The sequence below is a fragment of the Mustelus asterias genome, chromosome 11 (genome assembly GCF_964213995.1).
Source record: "Mustelus asterias chromosome 11, sMusAst1.hap1.1, whole genome shotgun sequence".
Lineage (NCBI taxonomy): Eukaryota > Metazoa > Chordata > Chondrichthyes > Carcharhiniformes > Triakidae > Mustelus > Mustelus asterias.
In genome coordinates this window covers 91,394,173-91,416,144 of record NC_135811.1, presented here as the reverse complement: position 1 = coordinate 91,416,144, position 21,972 = coordinate 91,394,173, and the positions used below count along the sequence as shown (strand labels likewise).

At 45.1% G+C, this 21,972-nt stretch overlaps 1 protein-coding gene across 4 annotated transcripts in view; it reads right to left on the bottom strand.

The window, feature by feature from the left end:
* Positions 1-18,187, bottom strand: part of acbd4 (acyl-CoA binding domain containing 4) — a 123,376-nt gene extending 105,189 nt beyond the window's left edge. For 2 of the 4 annotated variants that reach the window (XM_078223948.1, XM_078223951.1), the window contains exons 1-2: positions 18,125-18,187; positions 5,648-5,806 (exon numbers count right to left, since the gene is read on the bottom strand). In XM_078223948.1, coding sequence (XP_078080074.1) covers positions 5,648-5,723 — 76 coding nt within the window. In that variant the 5' untranslated portion in view covers positions 5,724-5,806; positions 18,125-18,187. The remainder of the gene's footprint in view (positions 1-5,647; positions 5,807-18,124) is intronic. The other 2 variants (XM_078223947.1, XM_078223950.1) reach the window with 1 other exon arrangement.
* Between the last annotated feature and the right edge of the window lie 3,785 nt (positions 18,188-21,972).

Sequence of the window (21,972 nt, the reverse complement as noted above, 5' to 3'; positions counted from 1 at the left end):
CAGGATGTGCAAGTTAGGTGACAGTACAATATTCTGATAAAACTAATTTGGGGAATGATAAATATAGTGTCTTCCATCAATCAGGCAGCATAATCATTTACTTATTTTTAGTTCAAAAAACTCCTTGTTCTATTTAAGACCAGCGACACGGGAAGTTTTGTTAATGCAGCTGAAAATGGGTTTATCACAAAAAAAGTGTCCAATTTACCAGCGGTGAGTAATCGGATTTAAAATATACCGAGAATGTTTTTAAAAGCTGGACTCATCCAGTTACTATATTCATTGGTGTAGACTAATCAATTTCTTAGTAATTTGGGAGCTTTGAAAACATGTCTCTAGTGTCTGTGCACGAGAGAAAATATGCGCTATTTGAAGAGCCTTTCCCAGCCACTGGAATCATGTGTTGTTGTACTGGGGGTGCAGCCAGCTTTGTGGGGAGGCCTGATACAGCAGATCCAATCCTGAAGCAGCATGGTGGAAAACATAACTGCATGGGACTTTGGGAGTAACTCACACTCATTTAAATTTCCCCAATCTTTTCCACAGGTTCATCCGATTCTGCCCAGATATCAATGACGTTACCTGAAGCAGGCAAGCAGTAACTCCACCTACAGATGTCTTTACAAACCTCAGCCAGAGGTGTCACCAAAGAGCAATGGTAAAAGTGGCATTGGGAGAGGGGGAGTCCGTTTAGCTCAGTTGGCTGGACGGCTGGTCAGTGATGCAGAGCGACGCCAATAGCGCGGGTTCAATTCCCGTATCAGCTGAGGTCATTCAAGGCGGCCCCTGCCTTCTCAATCTTGCCCCTTGCCTGAGGTGTGGTGATTCTCAGGTTAAATCACTACCAGTCTATATAAAAGCAAATTACTGTGGATACTGGAATCTGAAACAAAATGAGAAAACGCTGCAAAATCTCAGTAGCTCTGGCAGCATCTGTAAGGAGAGGAAAAAGCTTTGACAAAGGGTCATCTGGACTCGAAACGTCAGCTCTTTTCTCTCCTTACAGATGCTGCCAGACCTATGATTCAATCTATAGTCATCTGGGACTATGGCGTATTTACCTTATATAGAGTCAACAAGAAACCAAGAGATTCGGAACATGGAAAGTAAAAATCAAAAATTGATGCAGGTGCAGCATGTAATAAAAAAAGGCAAATGGGATGTTGACATTTATTGCAAAGGGACTGGAGTATAAAAGTAGAGAAGTGTTGTTGTAATTGTATAGGGTGTTGGTGAGACCACATCTGGAGTATTGTGTCCAGTTTTGGTCTTGTTATTTGAGGAAGGCTGTGGTGGCATTGGAGGCAGTTCAGAGGAGGTTCACAGATTGATTCCGGGGATGAAAGGGTTGATGTATGAGGAGAGATTAAACAGTTTAGACCATAAGACATAGGAGCAGAATTAGGCCACTCGGGCCATCCAGTCTGCTCCGCCATTCAATCATGGCTGATATTTTTCTCATCCCCATTCTCCTGCCTTTTCCCCATAACCCCTGATCCCCTTATTAATCAAGAACCGATCTCTGTTTTAAAGACACTCAATGACCTGGCCTCCACGGCAAAGAGTTCCACAGATTCACCCCTCTCTGGCTGAAGAAATTACTCCTCATTTCTGTTTTGAAGGATCGTCCCTTTAACCTGATGTTGCGCACTCTGGTTCTAGTTTTTCCTACTAGTGGAAACATCCTCTCCACGTCCACTCTATCCAGGACTCGCAGTATCCAATGAGTTTCTCCCTCATCCTTCTAAACTCCAACGAGTACAGACCCATCGTCCTCAACCGTTCCTCATACGACAAGCTCTTCATTCCAAGGATCATTCTAGTGTATCTCCTCTGGACTCTTTCCAAGGCCAGCACATTCTTCCTTAGATACGGGGTCCAAAACTGCTCACAATACTCCAAATCGGGTTTGACCACAGCCTTATACAGCCTCAGAAGTACATCCCTGCTCTTGTATTCTAGCTCTCTCGACATGAATGTTAACATTGCATTTGCCTTCCTAACTGCCGACTGAACCTGCACGTTAATTTTAAGGGAATCTTGAACAAGGATTCCCAAGTCCCTTTGTTTTTCTAATTTCCTAAGCATTTCCCCATTTAGAAAATAGTCTATGCCTCCATTCCTCCTTCCAAAGTGCACAACCTCACACTTTTCCACATTGTATTCCACCTGTCACTTCTTTACCCGCTCTCCTAACCTGTCCAAGTCCTTCTGCAGCCTCCCTGCTTCCTCAATATACCTGTCCCTCTACACATCTTTATATCATCTGCAAACTTAGCAATAGTGCCTTCAGTTCCTTCATCCAAATCGTTAATGTATATTGTGAAAAGTGGTGGTCCCAGCACCGACCCCTGAGGCTCACCACTAGTCACCGGCTGCCATCCTGACAAAGACCCCTTTATCCCCACTCTCAGCCTTTTGCCAGTCAGCCAATCCTCTATCCATGCCAGGACCTTACCCTTAACACCATGGGCTCTTAACTTATTTAACAGTCTCCCATGCGGCACCTTGTCAAAGGCCTTTTGGAAATCTAAATAAATCACATCCACTGGTTCTCCTTTATCTAACTTCCTCGTTACCTCCTCAAAGAACTGTAACAGATTTGTCAGACATGACTTCCCCTTGACGAAGCCATGCTGACTCAGTATTATTTTATCATGCACTTCCAAGTACTCTGCGATCTCATCTTTAAGTTTGGGCTTATACTCGCTGGACTTGAGGATGAGAGAGGATATGATCGAGGTACATAAAATTTTTAAAAGGGATCGATAAAGTAAACATAGACCAAATGTTTCCTCTTATGGGGCAATCTAGAACAAGAAGTTACAGATATAGGTTGAGAGGCAGTAGATGCAAAACTGAGATGAGGAGAAACTACTTCTCACAGAGTGGTGAATTTGTGGAACTTGCTGTCCCACAGCGCGGTGGCGTCTGAATTGTTGAATGGTTTCAGGAAGGAGATAGATATATTTCTAATGAAAATGGGTTAAAGGGATATGGGGATCAGGTGTGGAGGTGGATTTGAGACCAAGGAGAGATCAACCATGATCTGATTGAATGGCGGAGCAGGCTCGAAGGACTGAATTTGCCTACTTCTGCTCCTAATTCCAATGTTCCTATGTTAACACACTCCTAGCAGGCCTACCACATTCAACCCTCCATAAACTGGAGGTCATCCAAAACTCTGCTCTCCATGTCAATCACCCATCACTGCGCTCGCCCACCCACACTGGCTCCTAGTTAAACAATAGCTTGAATTTAACATTTTCATCCTGGTGTTCAAATCCCTCCAGGGCCTGATGCTTCATACCTCCCTAATGTTCCCCAACCCCACAACCTTTTGAGATATCTGCTCTCCTCAAATCTTGACCTCTTGAGCATCCTTGATTATAAGTGCTCCACCATTGGTGGCCATGCCATCAGCTGTCTGGATGCTAAACTTTCCCTATGCCTCTCTGCCTTTCTAACTCACATCCTGCTATAAGAGACTCCTTGAAACCCATGTCTTTGACCAAGCTTTAGGTTTTTGATTTATTGTCACATATATTGGGATACAGTGAAAAGTATTATTTCTCGCGTGCTATACAGATAAAACATAACGTTCATAGAGTACATTGGGGGGGGGGGGGGGCGGGGAGGAGGAGGAAAGGAGAGGATGTAGAATGTAGTATTACAGCCATAGCTAGGGTGTAGAGAAGGACCAACTTAATACAAGGTAGGTCCATTCAAAAGTCTGATGGCAACAAGGAAGAAGCTACAAACAAAAATTGTTTGGGTGGCACGGTGGTGAGCACTGCTGCCTCACAGTGCTAAGAACCCAGGTTCGATTCCTGGCTTGGGTCACTGTCTGCGGAGTTTGCACATTCTCCCCGTGTCTGCGCAGGTTTCCTCCCTCAGTCCCAAGATGTGCGGGTTAGGTGGATTGGCCATGCCCTTAGTGTCAGGGGGACTGGCTAGGATTAATGAGTGAGGTTGTGTGGGGGGGGATAGGGTCTGGGTGGGATTATGGTCAGTGCAGACTCGATGGGCCAAATGACCTCCTTTTGCACTGTAGGATTCAATAATAATCTATGATAAAGCTATTCTTGAGTTGGTTGGTACATGTCCTCAAGCTCTTATATCTTTTTGCTGATGGAAGAAGGTGGAAGAAAGTATTTCCGGCGTGCATGTCGCATGTGGTTGGGTACCAGGTTTTGTTTTATAAAGCCTCTGCAAATTGTCTTAGGACATTTCATTATGTTAAAAGGTGATACAAAAGTGCAAGTTGTTGTCAGTGAGAGAGGGGCTGCGTCTGGAGGTTCGAGCAGTGCGAAAGGAGAACAGAGGAGGGTCAAAAAGTAAGCTTTTCCTTCAATTGACAATGCTACCAACTATAACTGAAGAGGGAACAACAGCACTCATTGCCATTTCTTTCACAACACGCAAAAGCATCCTCTCTGTCAGCGCGAGAAGATTACAACAAGTCTGCATTAAAGTGTGCCAACACATTTGTGCCAACAATTTCTCAGGTAGAACGCCATATCCCAGCCAAGCCACCAGAGGGAGGCACTGGGTAAAAGCTAATTGCTTTTGAATCCCAAGATTGGAAAACTCGGAGATTCACCCTAGCGTCATTTGCAGAAGGACTGCCAAGTTGTGTCCGCCCCAAAACAGGATAGGCGTGGAATACTTCTAAGTAAGCTGTGCTTTGATTACTTCAGGAGCATGTGAATTCGTGGAATAAGCATGCCCTTTCAAAAAAAAATACAACAGCTGAAAAATCCATCTTCATTTTTCACCGTCACTGAGTAATTCGCCTTCAAGCTCAAAGTACCGCAATACAGGTGTGATTAGCACTGGCAAAGGCTTGCGGGTAGACTACCTGGCAGGCTTCACAGGAAAGGAATAGTTTCTGAGGCAAGGAAGATGGCACAGTGGTTAGCATTGCTGCCTCACAATGCCAGGGACCCGGGTTCGATTTCCAGCTTGGGTCACTGTCTGTGTGGAGTTTGCACGTTCTCCCCGTGTCTGCATGGATTTCCTTCAGGGCCTCCGGTTTCCTCCCACACTCCAAAGATGTGTGTGTTAGGTGGATTGACCATGCTAAATTGCCCCTTAGTATCAAGGGGACTAGCTAGGGTAAATGTATGGGGTTGTGGGGATAGGGCCTGGGTGGGATTGCGGTCGATGCAGACTTGATGGGCCGAATGGCCTCCTTCTGCACTGCAGGATTCTATGAGCCAGTGGAAGCAAATAATTGGGAAGAAAACCATGAAATGGGTTCTATCATATATCATTCTCTATCCAACACCACTCCTGTTTAAAGTTTATTGATTAGTATCACAAATGGGCTTACATTAACATTGCAATAGAGTAACTGTGACAATCCCCTGGTCGCCACACTCCGGCGCCTGTTCGGGAACACTGAGGGAGAACTTAACATGGCCAATGCATCTAACCAGCACATCTTTCGGACTGTGGAAGGAAACCGGAGCACCCGGAGGAAACCAATGCAGACACGGGGAGAAAGTGCAAACTCCACACAGACAGTGACCCAAATCAGGAATCGAACCCGGGTCCCTGGCGCGGTGAGGCAGCAGTGCTAACCACTGTGCCACTGCGTTTGAATATTGTAAGGCCAGAATTAACTTAAGAAAGACACACTCACCATTTTTCGGCAGGGCCTGGATGACAGATACAGCAGCCTGAAACTGAATCTGGCAGTCGGACTGAATCTCGACCATAGTGTACTTGCACGTGTCTGGAAAGCTTAATTCAGGGATCCAGCTCCTGGAAAACACATCAGGCTCTCTGGTGTCCTCGGAAGCTGTCGGCAAAAATACAGAACATTGAACACCTTATATCGATCTCTTATGGCTATGGTTGCAGAGTTGTGTGCTGCACATTGCAAATATCCTCTATAATCAAGCTCTCAATGGATGGGGAAAAAAAACTGCCAAGTATTGATGCTAAATGTTATAAGATACATGTCGCAGTGAACTGCATGTTATTATTCATAATCTTTCAGTGATTCTAATCGCTAATTGTTGACTAAAGGCAGAGATGATGACCACCTACAGTGCCATCTTGCCCACATTCGAAGTGCCTCCTTCCCTTATTCAAGCCCTGCACTGGATATCTACTCTATTCTGTGCTTCACGGTACTGAAATGTTGGAAGTGCCATCAATCATTGGGAACATCGTACCAAAGACCTGACCACTTGGTCATTTTTATTCTTTTGCGGGATATGGGCATTGCTGGCAAGGCCAGCACTTGTTGCCCATCCCTAATTGCCCTTGAGAAGGTTCTGGTGAGCTGCCTTCTCGAACCGCTACAATCCCTCCGGTGTAGGTACACCCACAGTGCTGTTAGGAAGGGAGTTACAGGATTTTGACCCAGAGATGGTGTGTGGCTTGGAAGGGTATTTGCAGGTGGTGATGTTCCCATTATGAGTGTGCTGCCTTGTTCCTTCTAGTTGGTAGAAGTCACGGTTTTGGAAGGTGCTGTCAAAAGTTGCTGCAGTGCATCTTGTAGGTAGAATCCCATTGAATCCCTACGGTGGAGAAGGAGGCCCTTTGGCCCATCGTGTCTCTACCAACTCTCTGAAAGAGCATCTTTACCGAGGCTCACCTCCAACCCCTGACACCCCATCCTATCCCTGTAACTCCCTACCCTATAACCCCTGGCCATCCTTGGATACTAAAGGGCAATTTAGCATGGTCAATCCACGTGTCTGGAAACCTTAATTCAGTGATGCAGATTCTGGAAAACACATCATGCTCTCTGGTGCCCTCGGAAGCTTGAAATGGTATTCACTGCTGCCACTGTGCGTCAGTGGTGAAGAGAGTGAATGTTGATGGTGGTGGATGTGGTGCCAATCAAGCGGGGCTGCTTTGTCTTGGATGGTGTCAAGCTTCTGGAGTGTTGTTGGAGCTGCATCCATCCAAGCAAGTGGGGAGCATTACATCACATTCCTGACTTGTGCCTTGTAGATGGACAGGCTTTGGGGAGACAGGAGGGGGAAGTACTCGCACAGGATTCCCAGCCTCGGATTTATTCCAGGGGATACAAGTAGCTGAAATTGGAAGACAATTTTGGTCACTGGGGACCAGCTCATCAAGTTATATCCTGCCTCTTAAAAACTGCTATAATGGTTAACGACTGGATTCCATTCTTGAAGCCATTGTGACGAGGCCACAATTTCCTTTAAATATATGCTCACAATCCGACATATTAAGTTGCAGACACCACACTGTGCAAAACCCCAGTACATTCTGCTCATAACAAAACGCACTTAGATGTCTGTGGTTCTCTGCAAGAACAATAGCATCTGAGTAACCAGGTTTAGCGGTGCCTATATCCTTGCATTATGAAAATTAGAATTTTAAAAATCGGCAATTGTTCATTTTCCCTGTTCTTCTACCTTATGTCCTCTGAACACCATTTCCTCTTTCTCCTCTGTCACCACCTACACTGGTGGGCACAGAGTTGATAAACAATGAGCTTCAAAGGCCACCTTCAAAAAGTCTAACTCCTCAGAGCAAGAAGAATTACTAAAAAAAGACAGGCTTGACAAGAAAACACACGGCTGGTGAGATCCACAGTCCTGTATTTCAGAAACGCCAGGCTTCATAATCATGTTAATCTGATGGACGGGTTTCATAATCACATCAGTTATGATGGGCTATGGCACAGGAGTGATTACACCATCGATTTTCTTTTGGTGATGCTTATAGCATTATGTCACAAAAAATAAATGACCATAATTCAGAGATCTATAACACGCAGCAGTAGTCATCAAGTTATAAAGTCAAGTATTGTGAACCTTGGTACTGCAATAAATTAATCCCAGGTTGGATATCTATGAATTGCATCAGTCCGAAATTTATTTACCAAAAGTTACTTTAAGTTTCTTTTTAAACACTGCAATGAAGTTACTGTGGAAATTCCCTAGTCACCACACTCCGGCACCTGTTCGGGTACATCGAGGGAGAATTTAGCACGGCCAATGCACCTAAACAGCACTTAGAAAGATTAGAACACAGAGTCCTTACAGTGCAGAAGGAGGCCATTTGGCCCATCGAGTCTGCACCGACCACAATCCCACGCAGCCCCTAATCCCCGTAGCCCTACTTATTTATCCTGCTAGACCCCCTGACACTAAGGGCCAATTTAACATTGCCAATCAACCTAACTCGTACATCTTTAGACTGTGGGAGGAAACAGGAGCACCCGGAGGAAACCCACACAGACACGAGGAGAATGTGCAAACTCCACACTGACAGTGACCCAAGCTGGGAATTGAAGCCGGGTCCCTGGCGCTGAGAGGCAGGAGAGCTAACCACTGTGCCACCCTACTTGTGCAGCTTCATACTATTCCTCTGACATACCGATGTACTTTGATCCTAGGAGAGCTTGGTTGGCATCATATACCAATGTTTTCTCCTTCAGTTGAAGGACCCAGGTTACATACAAGTAATGTTATGTACCAACATTCTGGACAAGTGCCAAGCTCGAAGGTGATTGCCACTCTCACAACACAGCATTGAGTGATGGGATTTAGACTCCATCTGTGATCTCCTACAGAGAGAGTTCCTGATTTCAATCATGTGGACAGTTACTAAGTCAAGAACAGGAATTCCCCATAGAGAAAGAGGAATAAAACTACATGAGCAGCAGGTTAACAAAAAGGGCTATTTTAACAGGCCCCTTCCATTTACTGTATGGGAAGTGGACAATCTTGTTTTCTCATAGAATTCTCTAGTATTTTTCATTTACAAAAGAAGAAAAGGAGGGCCAGCACCTTGTTGAATCAGTACTGCACATCCAGGAAAGGTAGAAACGGTGGCTAGAAGCCAGAAGGCTATGGTGGAAATGGAGGAAATGGTTGCGCTTTGGTCTACAGTTTCTTTAGATACAGGTAGCCACATTACATAAGCTTATGTCACCTGTTGCTTAACAGATCTGCAGCAGGCAGGAAGGAAATTTGCAACTTGCATACAATTAGCAATAAAATGACAATCTAAAAAGATTGTATGGGGGGGTGGGTGAGGTGGAGGAGGTGGTTTTAAACAGGGTTATATTTTGCAATCAATCAGTCGGATGTATCTCAACTGAGATGACCACAGGCCATGAAGCTGCAGCTACCATGGTCATACCGATATGTGGTGAAAGGGATTACATAAGAACATAAGAACTAGGAGCAGGAGTAGGCCATCTGACCCCTCGAGCCTGCTCCACCATTCGATAAGATCATGGCTGATCTTTTCGTGGACTCAGCTTCACTTTCCCGCCCGCTCACCGTAACCCTTAATTCCTTTACTGTTCAAAAATGTATTTATCCTTGCCTTAAAAACATTCAGTGAGGTATCGAGAGTATCGGAGTATCGAGTATAAAAGTTGGAGTGTTATGGTAAGGTTATATAAGGCATTGGTGAGGCCGAATTTAGAATATTGTGTACAGTTTTGGTCACCTAGTTACAGGAAGGATGTAAATAAGGTTGAAAGAGTGCAGAGAAGGTTCACAAGGATGTTGCCGGGACTTGAGAAGCTGAGTTAGAGAGAGATTGAATAGGTTGGGATTTTATTCCCTGGAGCGTAGAAGATTGAGGGGAGATTTGATAGAGGTGTATAAGCTTTTGATGGGTATAGATAGAGTGAATGCAAGCAGGCTTTTTCCGCTGAGGCTAGGGGAGAAAAAAACCAGAGGGCATGGGTTAAGGGTGAAAGGAGAAAAGTTTAAAGGGAATATTAGGGGGGGCTTCTTCACGCAGAGAGTGGTGGGAGTGTGGAATGAGCTGCCGGATAAAGTGGTAAATGCGGGGTCACTTTTAACATTTAAGAAAAACTTGGACAGGTTCATGGATGAGTGGGGTGTGGAGGGATATGGTCCAAGTGCAGGTCAGTGGGACTAGGCAAAAAATGGTTCGGCACAGACAAGAAGGGCCAAAAGGCCTGTTTCTGAGCTGTAATTTTCTATGGTTCTATAGGTAGCCTCAACTGCTTCACTGGGCAGGGAATTCCACAGATTCACAACCCTTTGTGTGAAGTTCCTTCTCAACTCAGTCCTAAATCTGCTCCCCCTTATTTTGAGGCCATGCCCCCTGGTTCTAGTTTCATCTGCCAGTGGAAACAACTTCCCTGCTTCTATCTTATCTATTCCCTTCATAATCTTATATGTTTCTATAAGATCTCCCCTCATTCTTCTGAATTCCAATGAGTATAGCCCCAGTCTACTCAGTAACAAGTAAGGAGACCAAAACTGTACACAGTACTCCAGGTGTGGCCTCACCAGCACCTTATACAGCTGCAACATAACCTCGCTGTTTTTAAACTCCACCCCTCTAGCAATGAAGGACAAGATTCCGTCGAGTTATTTATTTTTCAATGACATCTTGAGAGTGGCAGACCAGGGATTACACACTCTTTTGTCCCAGATCCCAACTGGACTTTTTGTAGCTTTATCCATCCGTGATTCAGATTGTAACTCAGAATTCACATATCTCAGTGCATTATATGTACAAATCACCGGATCAGTTTGTTAAATGAACTGCTCTCTATTGTTATAATAAAGGCAAAATACTGTGGATGCTGGAATCTGAAACAAAAGCAGAAAGTGCTAGAAAATCTCAGCAAGTCTGACAGCATCTGTGGAGAGAGAATAGAGTCGACGTTTTGAGTCAGAGCTCCACTATTGTTGTTTAATGTCAGATTTTGGCCGCACACAAATGCCTAGTTAGGAATAATCTTAGAAATTCCTGTCACTGATAAAGCGGATGAATATTTAGAATTCTTTAACGTGGGGATTAACACAGTTTTTTGAAACGGGTTAAAATCTCCACTAAAGTAGCAGAAGGCCGAGTGAAACTTCCACTGCTGATCGCTGCCACCGCTTATACTGGGTGTTCGTGCAAACACAATGGCCGGAATTTTCCAACCGTTCACGCCAGCGGGAATTTCCCATCCCGCTGCAGTGAAAAGAGATTTGGCTGGGCACCACATTCTCCATCCTCGCCGCAGTGGGGGTGTGGCGTGAGCGGGCGGCAAGATCATGCCTGGCCTGTCCTTGGCTTGCAATGGCCTAAAGGAAGTTGATTATTCGCTCTCCCACACCCCTCCCCCCCACAAGCCCCCATCCGTAATAATCTTCCTACAGCTCCCCGATTTCCAGCCTCTTCAATGAAAGCAGAAAAGACTGCAATGCCTACTCGATACCTCCATGTTAAGAAATTGAGGAAATGGCAACTGTGCAAGAGCAACAAATACTAACAGATTATAGCTTCGCTTCACAAGTTCATAAGATATAGGAGCAGAATTAGGCCATTCGGCCCATCGAGTCTGCCCCACCATTCGATCATGGCTGATATGCTCCTCATCCCCATTTTTCTGCATTCTCCCCATAACCCTTCAACCCATTACCAATTAAAACTCTGTCCAACTCCTCTTTAAATTTACTCACTGTCTCAGCATCCATCACACTTTGGGGTAGCAAATTCCAAAGATTCACAACCCTTTGTGAGAAGTAGTTTCTCCTCAACTCTGTTTTAAATTTGCTACCCCTTATCCTCAGACTATGACCTCTCATCCTAGAATGCCCCACCAGTGGAAGCATCCGCTCCACATCTAGTTTATCCATACCTTTTATCATCTTGTATACCTCAATTTGATCTTCCCTCATTCTTAATTCCAATTGATCTTTCTCCCTTTGTGATAGATGAAATTTCCACATTTTATGTTTAAATCTGAATGCAGCCAATGAAGGCTGGCGGAACAGGAATGGAAAAAAAAACTGTAGGGAAAGGCCTGTTTCTGTATCAATCCAATAACCTGCCAGTCTAAATCCTGTAGGAATGTAAATGGGGCAACCGGGTCAGAGGGAACATGCCCAAATTACGCCAAATCAGCAGCAAAAAATGGATCTAGAGGTATTTTGCATGCAAGAGAAACCTTAATGAGTTATGAGCTAGCCAATAAACACAGGTAGCACAGTGGTTAGCACTGCTGCCTCAAAGCACCAGGGACCCGGGTTCAATTCCCGGCTTGGGTCACTGTGTGGAATTTGCACATTCTCCCAGTGTCTGCGTGGGTTTCCTCTGGGTGCTCCGGTTTCCTCCCATAGTCAGGAAAGACGTGCTGGTTAGGTGCATTGGCCATGCTAAATTCTCCCTCAGTGTACCCCAACAGGTGTCAGAGTGTGGCGACTAGGGGATTTCCACAGTAACTTCATTGCAGTGTTAATGTAAGACTGCTTGTGACAAAAATAAATAAACAGGCTTCTCGGCCCAAAATAAGTGGAGTTTAAAGCGGTGACATTAAGTGGATAAAGTTATCACTTTTTAAGCGATATAAGCGACTGCCATTATAATTGGTGGAAACTATATTACCAAGAATATTTCCTAGGTCATAGGGCTGGATTTTACACCCTCCCCCTTGGCCAGGCGTGTTTTCAATTGGGGGGGTGGAACACATTAAATATGTTAGGTGGCTAGCCCACTGCCTTTCCATCTACCACCAACAACATCCCTATAACGGGTGGGTGAGGCATCCACTAACCCATCCATCCTTCGGCCTATTTAAGGTCTTGTGGCCAATTGTTTCCCACTTAAGGCCCTCTGTGCACCTGTAATATGTTGGACAGGTGAGAGCAGAAAGATTTTTTTTTATATAACTCTGGTGGAAGGATCGAAAGGAAGGGTGGCACAAGTTTCGGGAGATGCCCTGTGTGAATCGAGGGCACTCCCTGCCGAAGAGGTTACCCACCCTCTTTCTGCCTCTCCACACGGCCTCCAAAATCCACCATAGGGGTGTCTGATCCCTCCCCACCCAACTGGACATACCAGGGTCCGGTGTCCATCTTCAATCACCTCCTTGCGTTCGGAGTTCTGGCGCTGCTGGGACTGCTCGAGCTGGCCGGACAGAGAGATGGGCTGGCAGCTCCCAAAGGCAGAACTTCTTCCTATTGAGAGGTGCAAGTCCGAACCTCAGCTTGTGTAGGCCAACCTCTCTCTCTCTCTTCCCCCCCTTCCCCCCCCCCGTGTAAAATCCAGTCCATAATGTAGTAAATCACCATTAAGTGTCCCTGGAAGGATCACAGGATTGTTACAGTGCAGATTGAGGCCATTTGGCCCATTGTGTCTGCACTGGCTCTCCAAACGAGCATTATGTCTTAGTGCTATTCCCCTGCCTTTTCCCCATACCCCTGCACATTGTTTCTATTTAAGTAATCATCTAATTGCCCTCTTGAATGCCTCAATTTAACCTGCCTCCACTACGTTTCCAGACCTGAACCACTTGTGTGAAAGAATCCTTTCTCACATCACATAATGAGTTAGCAAACTGCCTGTCAAGCTCTGGGATGGGATTTAAATCCATCCGAAGAAAGCATATGACGAAAGCATGCGTATCTATTCCATTTCATAAGATACTGATGGATGGGGATGTCCACATGATCCATCTTAACTCATACATCGAGAGATGTCCCCCTATGCTGCCTTTAACTAATTCTGGGTCTCCCATCCACGTGATTGTACATGGAAATCTAGTGAAAAATTTGTTAATCAATCTTAAATTTACCATCGTAGCATTTAAAAAGTACAAGAACATGTACGGGAAGTGTCGTTTGCTATGGAATAAGAGGTGGAAAGTGGGATTAGGCTCGATGGCTCCTTGTCGGTTGGCATGGAATGAATGGACTGAAGAGCCTCCCTTCCTCCTGCAAATTCCACAATTCTCCTCTTGGCTGCATGGCATTAGTTTTAAATGAGATTGGACAATCAGTCCTCAATGGAGGCAGTGGCATGGTGGCTTAATCACTGGACTCATAATCCAGAGACCCAGGACAAGATCCAGGGATCCGGGTTCAAATCCTGCCACAGCAGATGGTGAAATTCGAGTTCAATAAAAATCTGAAATTAAAAATCTAATGATGACCATGAAACGATTGTTGATTGTCAGGTAGGCGATGGCCTAGTGGTATCATCACTAGACTATTAATCCAGCTGATGTTCTGGGGACCTGGATTCGAATTCCGCCATGGCAGATGGTAGAATTTGAATTCAATAATCTGGAATTAAGAATCTACTGATGACCATGAAAACCATTGTCGAAAAAACCCAGCTGATTCACTAACGCCCTTTAGGGAAGGAAATCTGCCGTCCTTACCCGGTCTGGCCTACATGTGACTCCAGAGCCACAGCAATGTGGTTGACTCTCAACTGCCCTCTGAAATGGAGGGCAGTTAGGGATGGACAATAAATGCTGACCCAGCCAGCGACGCTGACATCCTGTAAATGAATTAAGTAAATTGCCGACCACATTCAGACCCACAATTTGTGGGGGATGGTGGTGATTTGAATCTTTACAGTAGAGATTGCCAAGATTGGCACCAATCTCAGATAACCTGTGCTATATGCTGATGCCATGTCAGTAAAACAGTTCAAGCCCTCTCCAGTACTGATGTTGCCTGCCTTGATGAGCACACACATTCTCACATAGACAAGAGGAACTGAAAATATCGCTTTACATCTCTCACCATCTCCAACTCACACTGCAAATATGAGTTGCACAAAAATGCACATGACCAACACAATATCACACATGGCACTCAGGGCAGGAGATAGTCTCCTACAGATTCAAATTTACCTGGAACACCAAGGGCATGGAACACTAAGCACCGAAGCAAGAGCAACACAATTGTACACTGATGCATCAAATGTCGGGTCACTCCTGGGATTGCTCATACATTGAGTTCCTGACCCTCTCGCTGCCTGCAGGACACTAAAAAATTCCTACAATGGAGGAATGGGTGGGGGGTAGAAATCAGAATGCAAATTGCCACTATCAGCTCATGTCGATGAGCCACTACAGCAGCTGTCATGGCGCTGGGAGGAAGCACCACAGAGTTCTTTGGAGAAAATCAAAGAGATACCGACATTATCGGATACTTTAGCTCACCATGACCGAGAGCTACCCACTATCATTGATGCATCTTCTACAAGATTGGGAGGTGCACTCTTCCAGATAAAGATAGATGGAAAGCATGAACCAGTGTACGACACATCCCATTCACTGCCAGAGACATACAGTGATAGAGAAAGAAGCAGCAGCTGCGTCAAAGGAGTGTGAAATGTTTGTAGATAAATGTTCCTGATCACCACTTCAAGATAGAAACAGACAAACTCTTGATATACTTCAATTCCAGACAATTACCAAAACTGCCTCCACACAATAATTCAGACTCAGGATGATGAGATTTGATAGAGTCATAAAATTTTAAAGCACAAAAAAAGGCCCTTCAGCCCAGCGTGTCTGTGCTGGCCATCAAATCATGATGCAAAGACAGAGCATGTTCCGGGAAAACAGCAGATGCTTTGTCCCATATCCCAGTGGCAAGGCCAGAACAAGATGATGTAGTCCTTGTTGAAGAGGTAGAGACCTTTGCATCAACAACAACCACAACTCTACTAGCAACTCAATAATTGGGTGAAATCAGAGATTCACAGAAACCTGATGAATGTGCTCAGGTCAGAGAGTCAAAGGATGGTCAGGGTACATGTCACACAATCCTATTCTCAGACAGTATGATGAACAGAGAGGACATCTCAGTGAAGTTGATGATTTACTCATCTATGACAAGACTGTGGCCATTCTGAAAGTTCTAAGACTCAATGTTTGTACCAAGGGCATTTAGGAATTGAAAAATGGCAAGTCAGAGGAAGGTAGTGTTTGGTGGTCAGGTCTCTCAGAGTCATGGAAGAGTTGATGTCAAACTGTATTACTCATGATAATCATCGGGAGGCAAGAGAACATTTGATGTCCTTTCCATCAAGACTATGGGAGCGTCTTGGGATGGAAGTGTCTGGTGAAATGTTCCTGAGTGCAGCAGACCACTACTAGAGGTGGATAGAAGTCAAGCAACTGCAGGGTCACACTTCTGAAGCAGCGATTACATCGCTGAAGGAGAAAACGTGCAATACATGGAATCCAAGACCTTGTAAACTCAAGACAATGGACTGCAGTTTGCCAATGAATACGTGAATGATTTCACGGCACTATATTGATTTGTCTATGCTGTCAGTCCACTCAGATACCCTCAAGTCAATGATTGAGCTGAGAGGGGAGGGCACACAGTGAAAACATTGCTGATGAAGAATGATGACATCCAACTTGCGCTTCTGAGCTGTTGTCCAACTCCGCCCCAAAATGGTTTAGAACCATGTGAACTCCCAGTGGGAACAAGACTGAGAACTCACCTCCACTCTTTTCCACACACACGCACTCATGCTGCTGATGACATGGACACAATGAAGGAGAAAGAGGATGAAGATCATTCCAGTCAGATGTGGAACTATGACAAACATCACAAAGCAGACCATCTACCAGATCTCCAACTAGGAAAGCTGGTTTGGATCTGAGACCAAGCTCGCTGGTCATAATAATAACAGACATTATTCCATCCATGGCCCTAGCTCATCCAAAAAAGATGATGGCATGGTGAGATTTGCACTAGTAGCCACATAGAAGCAACCTCCTACACAGTCGAAATGTCACCTACCCAACCAAACAGACCAGAAATGCTGCACTCGTCAAGAGATCCAGATGGTGAACCAGAAGCATCTACAAATTGTCATTCTGCTTAACAGAGCCTGAGAGGTCACCCAGGGGACTCAAATCCCCAATCTCCTCCCAAGGAGCTGCCTCAAAAGCAAGTAAATCTTTCCTCGGGTATGGCGACCAAAATTGTGCACAGTACTCCAGGTCTGGTCTCATCAAAACCCTTTGCAACTGCAGCAAGACTTATTTATCCTTACATTCCAGTCCCCTTGCAATAAAGGCCAATCTGCCACTGATCTTCCTAATCGCTTGCTGTTCCATGTTCCTTGTTTGAGTACACCCTAGTTCCTCTGAACATCAATTTTTAGAAGTTTCATGCCTTTTAAAAATATTCTCCTTTCCAATTTTTTTTGAAGCCAAAGTGAATAACGTCATGTTCCCTGCTCCGCTTTGCTGTATCCTCCACTGCCACCTTGCTGTCCACTCACTTGATCTATCGCTATCACTATCACTTTGCAGCCTTGTTAGAGGAGGGAGTGAAGTGGGAGGAGAAAAGATAGATAGAGAGAGAGAGAGAGCACGAGAGGAGGGATTGCCAGATAGTTAGAGCAAAAGTTACAAAGTTCACACAGCCTGCAGGAACCACTCTATTTGGGTCCAGTGACCAGAGTGAGGTAATGTGTACTTTCCTGCTGATAGTTGGGGTGGCACAGTGGCACAGCGGTTAGCACTGCTGCCTCACAGCGCCAGGGACCCGGGTTCAATTCCGGCCTTAGGTGACTGTGCAAACTCCACACATTCTCCCCATGTCTGCGTGGGTTTCCTGCAGGTGCTCCGGTTTCTTCCCACAGTCCAAAGAGGTGCAGGTTAGGTTGATTAGCTATGCTCAATTGCCCCTTAGTGTCAGGGGATTAGCAGGGTAAATATATGGGATTACAGGGATAGGGCCTGGGTGGGACTGTTGTTGGTGCAGGCTCGATGGGCCGAATGGCCTCCTTCTGCACTGTCGGGATTCTACGATTTCACCGAGACGCTGGTACGGATCAGGCTCCAGTTACAGGCTCAGTCTGACATGCACCCACAATGTAGCAGTCCACAACAGCTGAGTGAGCAATTCAGAGGCATGTGACACCCGCCAGCAAACTTCAGAATATCAAGAAGACAACAACATGCCACAAAAGCCAGGCAAACAGAGCTGGCAAGAGCCGTTCTCTGTTGTGAAAATGAAACCTACTCCAATGTACAACACTGGTAGAAGCAGGCACGGATCCACGTATTTAGATAGATTTGTAATCTACAATAGTGATGCTAAGAACATTTCCCTAAGCACCTCAAAATCAAGTGAGCAATTCACCCAGACACCCTACAGGAGTGGGAGTTCTGTTTAATGGACAAAGGGCTCAACATTATCACACTCAGCAAGCATTAAGTCTGCACTGAAAACCAAGACTGCACTGCCATTCGAACCTACCCCAAGCAAAGGGTTACAGCTAAAAGAATTAAAGGCAAGCAACAGCAGAAAATCCACAAAACTGTACTGGATATTTTAACTTAACCAGCATTTATAACAACAATCATAATTTAGACAAATACCCTAATGAACAGCTCAGAGGAAGAGGCCTGCAAACCACCTTCACCAACCTCAGTGAAATGAATAAGCAGGAAGTACAGGCAGGAAGGTGGAGCTACATTTAATTCCAGTCATCTTTTAAAGGGAAATGGTCTCGTATAATGCACAGTAACTTTGGTTTTGGGCCAAGTCCTATGCTAAACACATGCACACCATGGTAAGTGCTGTAACATAATCTGAGGAGAGAATTGGGAAATTTACTCTGCTAATTGAAATCTTTGGAGCACATGGGTTCAATTCAGGTCCACGTACCATAAATATCGACTGCTGTACTGAAAGTCTCCTCCATCTGCTGCTGAAATGATCCTTTGTAATACAAATTGGGGGTATTCTGTAGTGGACAATGAGTGGGCATTGCACATCACCCCCACCTATCCAGCCACACACCAACACTTCTCTATCACCAGCACTGATATATCCCTAATTTAGCACTATATGACAATCTCATTCATGCATGATAAGGACTACTGGAGTAAGGTGCGTCTCCTGATGCTGGGACAGAGGCTATTATTGTGGCAGAATAGAAGGAAATTTACTTTGTGTCTAATTGGGTCACCCTTGACCTGAGTGTTTTTGTCGCTCACATTTGGGTGCCTGTAATGGGGCAGAAATCTATGTAACAGGAAATACTGTCTGCCTGGTGGTTAGAGATTGCAGACTGGGGTGAGTAAAGTTAGAAACACTCTAAGCGACCTCTGCACCATGAACCTGTGAGCGTTGGTTTTGCCATTGTGGAGGAGAGGCTAGATGCTCTTTGCAAAAAGCTTTTGCAAAGCAGTTTAGTGCATCCACATTTAGATGTGAATGCATGAATTACCACTAACATTGTTAAGTTGTTGAATCATTGGGGTTAAAATAGGAGTGCAAATAAGGTTTGGGTATTCATGTTTAACTTAGCCACTTAAATAAAACTAAAGTCCCATCCAAAAAGCTCAGGCTGCCCAGATGCTATAGCCGGAATGTTAAGGCCGTTCACGCCGGCAGGATTTTCCCTTCCCGCTACAGTGAAAAGCGATTTGGCTGGGCGCCAAATTCTCCAACCTCGCTGCAGCAGGAGCGTGGCATGAACGGCTGGTAAGATCGCGAGTGTATGTAAAGCATACCAGCAATATGGTCATTCTGTATCATTATTTCCAGAGAGGCTATCTGGAGTGTTCCAGGAAATGAGTCTTCCTCAACACTCCTTAATGGTGGTTCTGTTCAGCATAGGAGTGCAAGAGAGAGGAGGTGGCATAGCGATATTGTCACTGGACTAGTAATCCATAGAGCCAGGGTTTGGCTCTGGGTGTCTGACATCAAGCCCCACCATAGCAAATGGAATTAAAAGTCTAATGCTGACCATAAATTGTGGCCATTTCGGAGACATGGATAGAGCAGGGACAGGAATGGTTGTTGCAGGTTCCAGGGTTTAGATGTTTCAGTAAGATCAGGGAAGATGGTAAAAGAGGGGGAGGTGTGGCATTGTTAGTCAAGGACAGTATTACGGTGGCAGGAAGGACGTTTGATGAGGACTCGTCTACTGAGGTAGTATGGGCTGAGGTTAGAAACAGGAAAGGAGAGGTCACCCTGTTGGGAGTTTTCTATAGGTCTCCGAAAAGTTCCAGAGATGTAGAGGAAAGGATTGCAAAGATGATTCTGGATAGGAGCGAAAGTAACAGGGTAGTTGTTATGGGGGACTTTAACTTTACAAATATTGACTGGAAACGCTGTAGTTCGAGTACTTTAGATGGGTCAGTTTTTGTCCAATGTGTGCAGGAGGGTTTCCTGACACAGTATGTAGATAGGCCAACAAGAGGCGAGGCCACATTGGATTTGGTACTGGGTAATGAACCAGGCCAGGTGTTAGATTTGGAGGTAGGTGAGCACTTTGGTGATAGTGACCACAATTCGGTTACGTTTACTTTAGCGATGGAAAGGGATAGGTATATACCACAGGGCAAGTGTTATAGCTTGGGGAAAGGAAATTATGATGCGATTAGGCGAGATTTAGGATGCATAGGATGGGGAAGAAATCTGCAGGGGATGGGCACAATTGAAATGTGGAGCTTGTTCAAGGAACAGCTATTGCGTGTCCTTGATAAGTATGTACCTGTCAGGCAGGGAGGAAGTGGTCGAGCGAGGGAACGGTGGTTTACTAAAGAAGTTGAATCTCTTGTGAAGAGGAAGAAGGAGACTTATGTAAAGATGAGACATGGAGGCTCAGTTAGGGCGCTTGAGAGTTACAAGTTCGCCAGGAAGGACCTGAAGAGAGAGCTAAGAAGAGCCAGGACGGGAGATGAGAAGTCTTTGGCAGGTAGGATCAAGGAAAACCCTAAAGCTTTCTATAGGTATGTCAGGAATAAAAGAATGACTAGGGTAAGATTAGGGCCAGTCAAGGACAGTAGTGGGAAGTTGTGTGTGGAGCCTGAAGAGATAGGAGAGGCGCTAAATGAATATTTTTCGTCAGTATTCACACAGGAAAAAGACAATGTTGTCGAAGAGAATACTGAGATACTGGCTATTAGACTAGACGGGATTGAGGTTCATAAGGAGGAGGTGTTAGCAATTCTGGAAAGTGTGAAAATAGATAAGTCCCCTGGGCCGGATGGGATTTATCCTAGGATTCTCTGGGAAGCCAGGGAAGAGATTGCAGAGCCTTTGGCTTTGATCTTTATGTCATCATTGTCTACAGGAATAGTGCCAGAAGACTGGAAGATAGCAAATGTTGTCCCCTTGTTCAAGAAGGGGAGTAGAGACAACCCTGGTAATTATAGACCAGTGAGCCTTACTTCTGTTGTGGGCAAAGTTTTGGAAAGGATTATAAGGGATAGGATTTATAATCATCTAGAAAGGAACAATTTGATTAGGGATAGTCAATGCGGTTTTGTGAAAGGTAGGTCGTGCCTCACAAACCTTATTGAGTTCTTTGAGAAGGTGATCAAAGAGGTGGATGAGGGTAAAGCAGTTGATGTGGTGTATATGGATTTCAGTAAAGCGTTTGATAAGGTTCCCCACGGTAGGCTATTGCAGAAAATACGGAGGCATGGGATTGAGGGTGATTTTGCGGTTTGGATCAGAAATTGGCTAGCTGTAAGAAGACAGAGGGTGGTGGTTGATGGGAAATGTTCATCCTGGAGTTCAATTACTAGTGGTGTACCGCAAGGATCTGTTTTAGGGCCACTGCTGTTTGTCATTTTTATAAATGACCTGGATGAGGGCGTAGAAGGCTGGGTTAGTAAATTTGTGGATGACACTAAAGTTGGTGGAGTTGTGGACAGTGCGGAAGGATGTTGCAGGTTACAGAGGGACATAAATAAGCTGCAGAGCTGGGCTGAGAGGTGGCAAATGGAGTTTAATGCGGAAAAGTGTGAGGTGATTCACTTTGGAAGGAGTAACAAGAATACAGAGTACTGGGCTAATGGTAAGATACTGGGTAGTGTGGATGAGCAGAGAGATCTCGGTATCCATGTGCATAGATCCCTGAAAGTTGGCACCCAGGTTGATAGGGTTGTTAAGAAGGCGTACAGTGCGTTAGCTTTTATTGGTAGAGGGATTGAGCTTCGGAGCCATGATGTCATGTTGCAGCTGTACAAAACTCTGATGCGGCCGCACTTGGAGTATTGCGTACAGTTCTGGTCGCCGCATTATAGGAAGGATGTGGAAGCATTGGAAAGGGTGCAGAGGAGATTTACCAAGATGTTGCCTGGTATGGTGGGAAGGTCTTATGAGGAAAGGCTGAGTGACTTGAGGCTATTTTCATTAGAGAGAAGAAGATTAAGAGGTGACTTAATAGAGGCATGCAAGATGATCAGAGGATTAGATAGGGTGGACA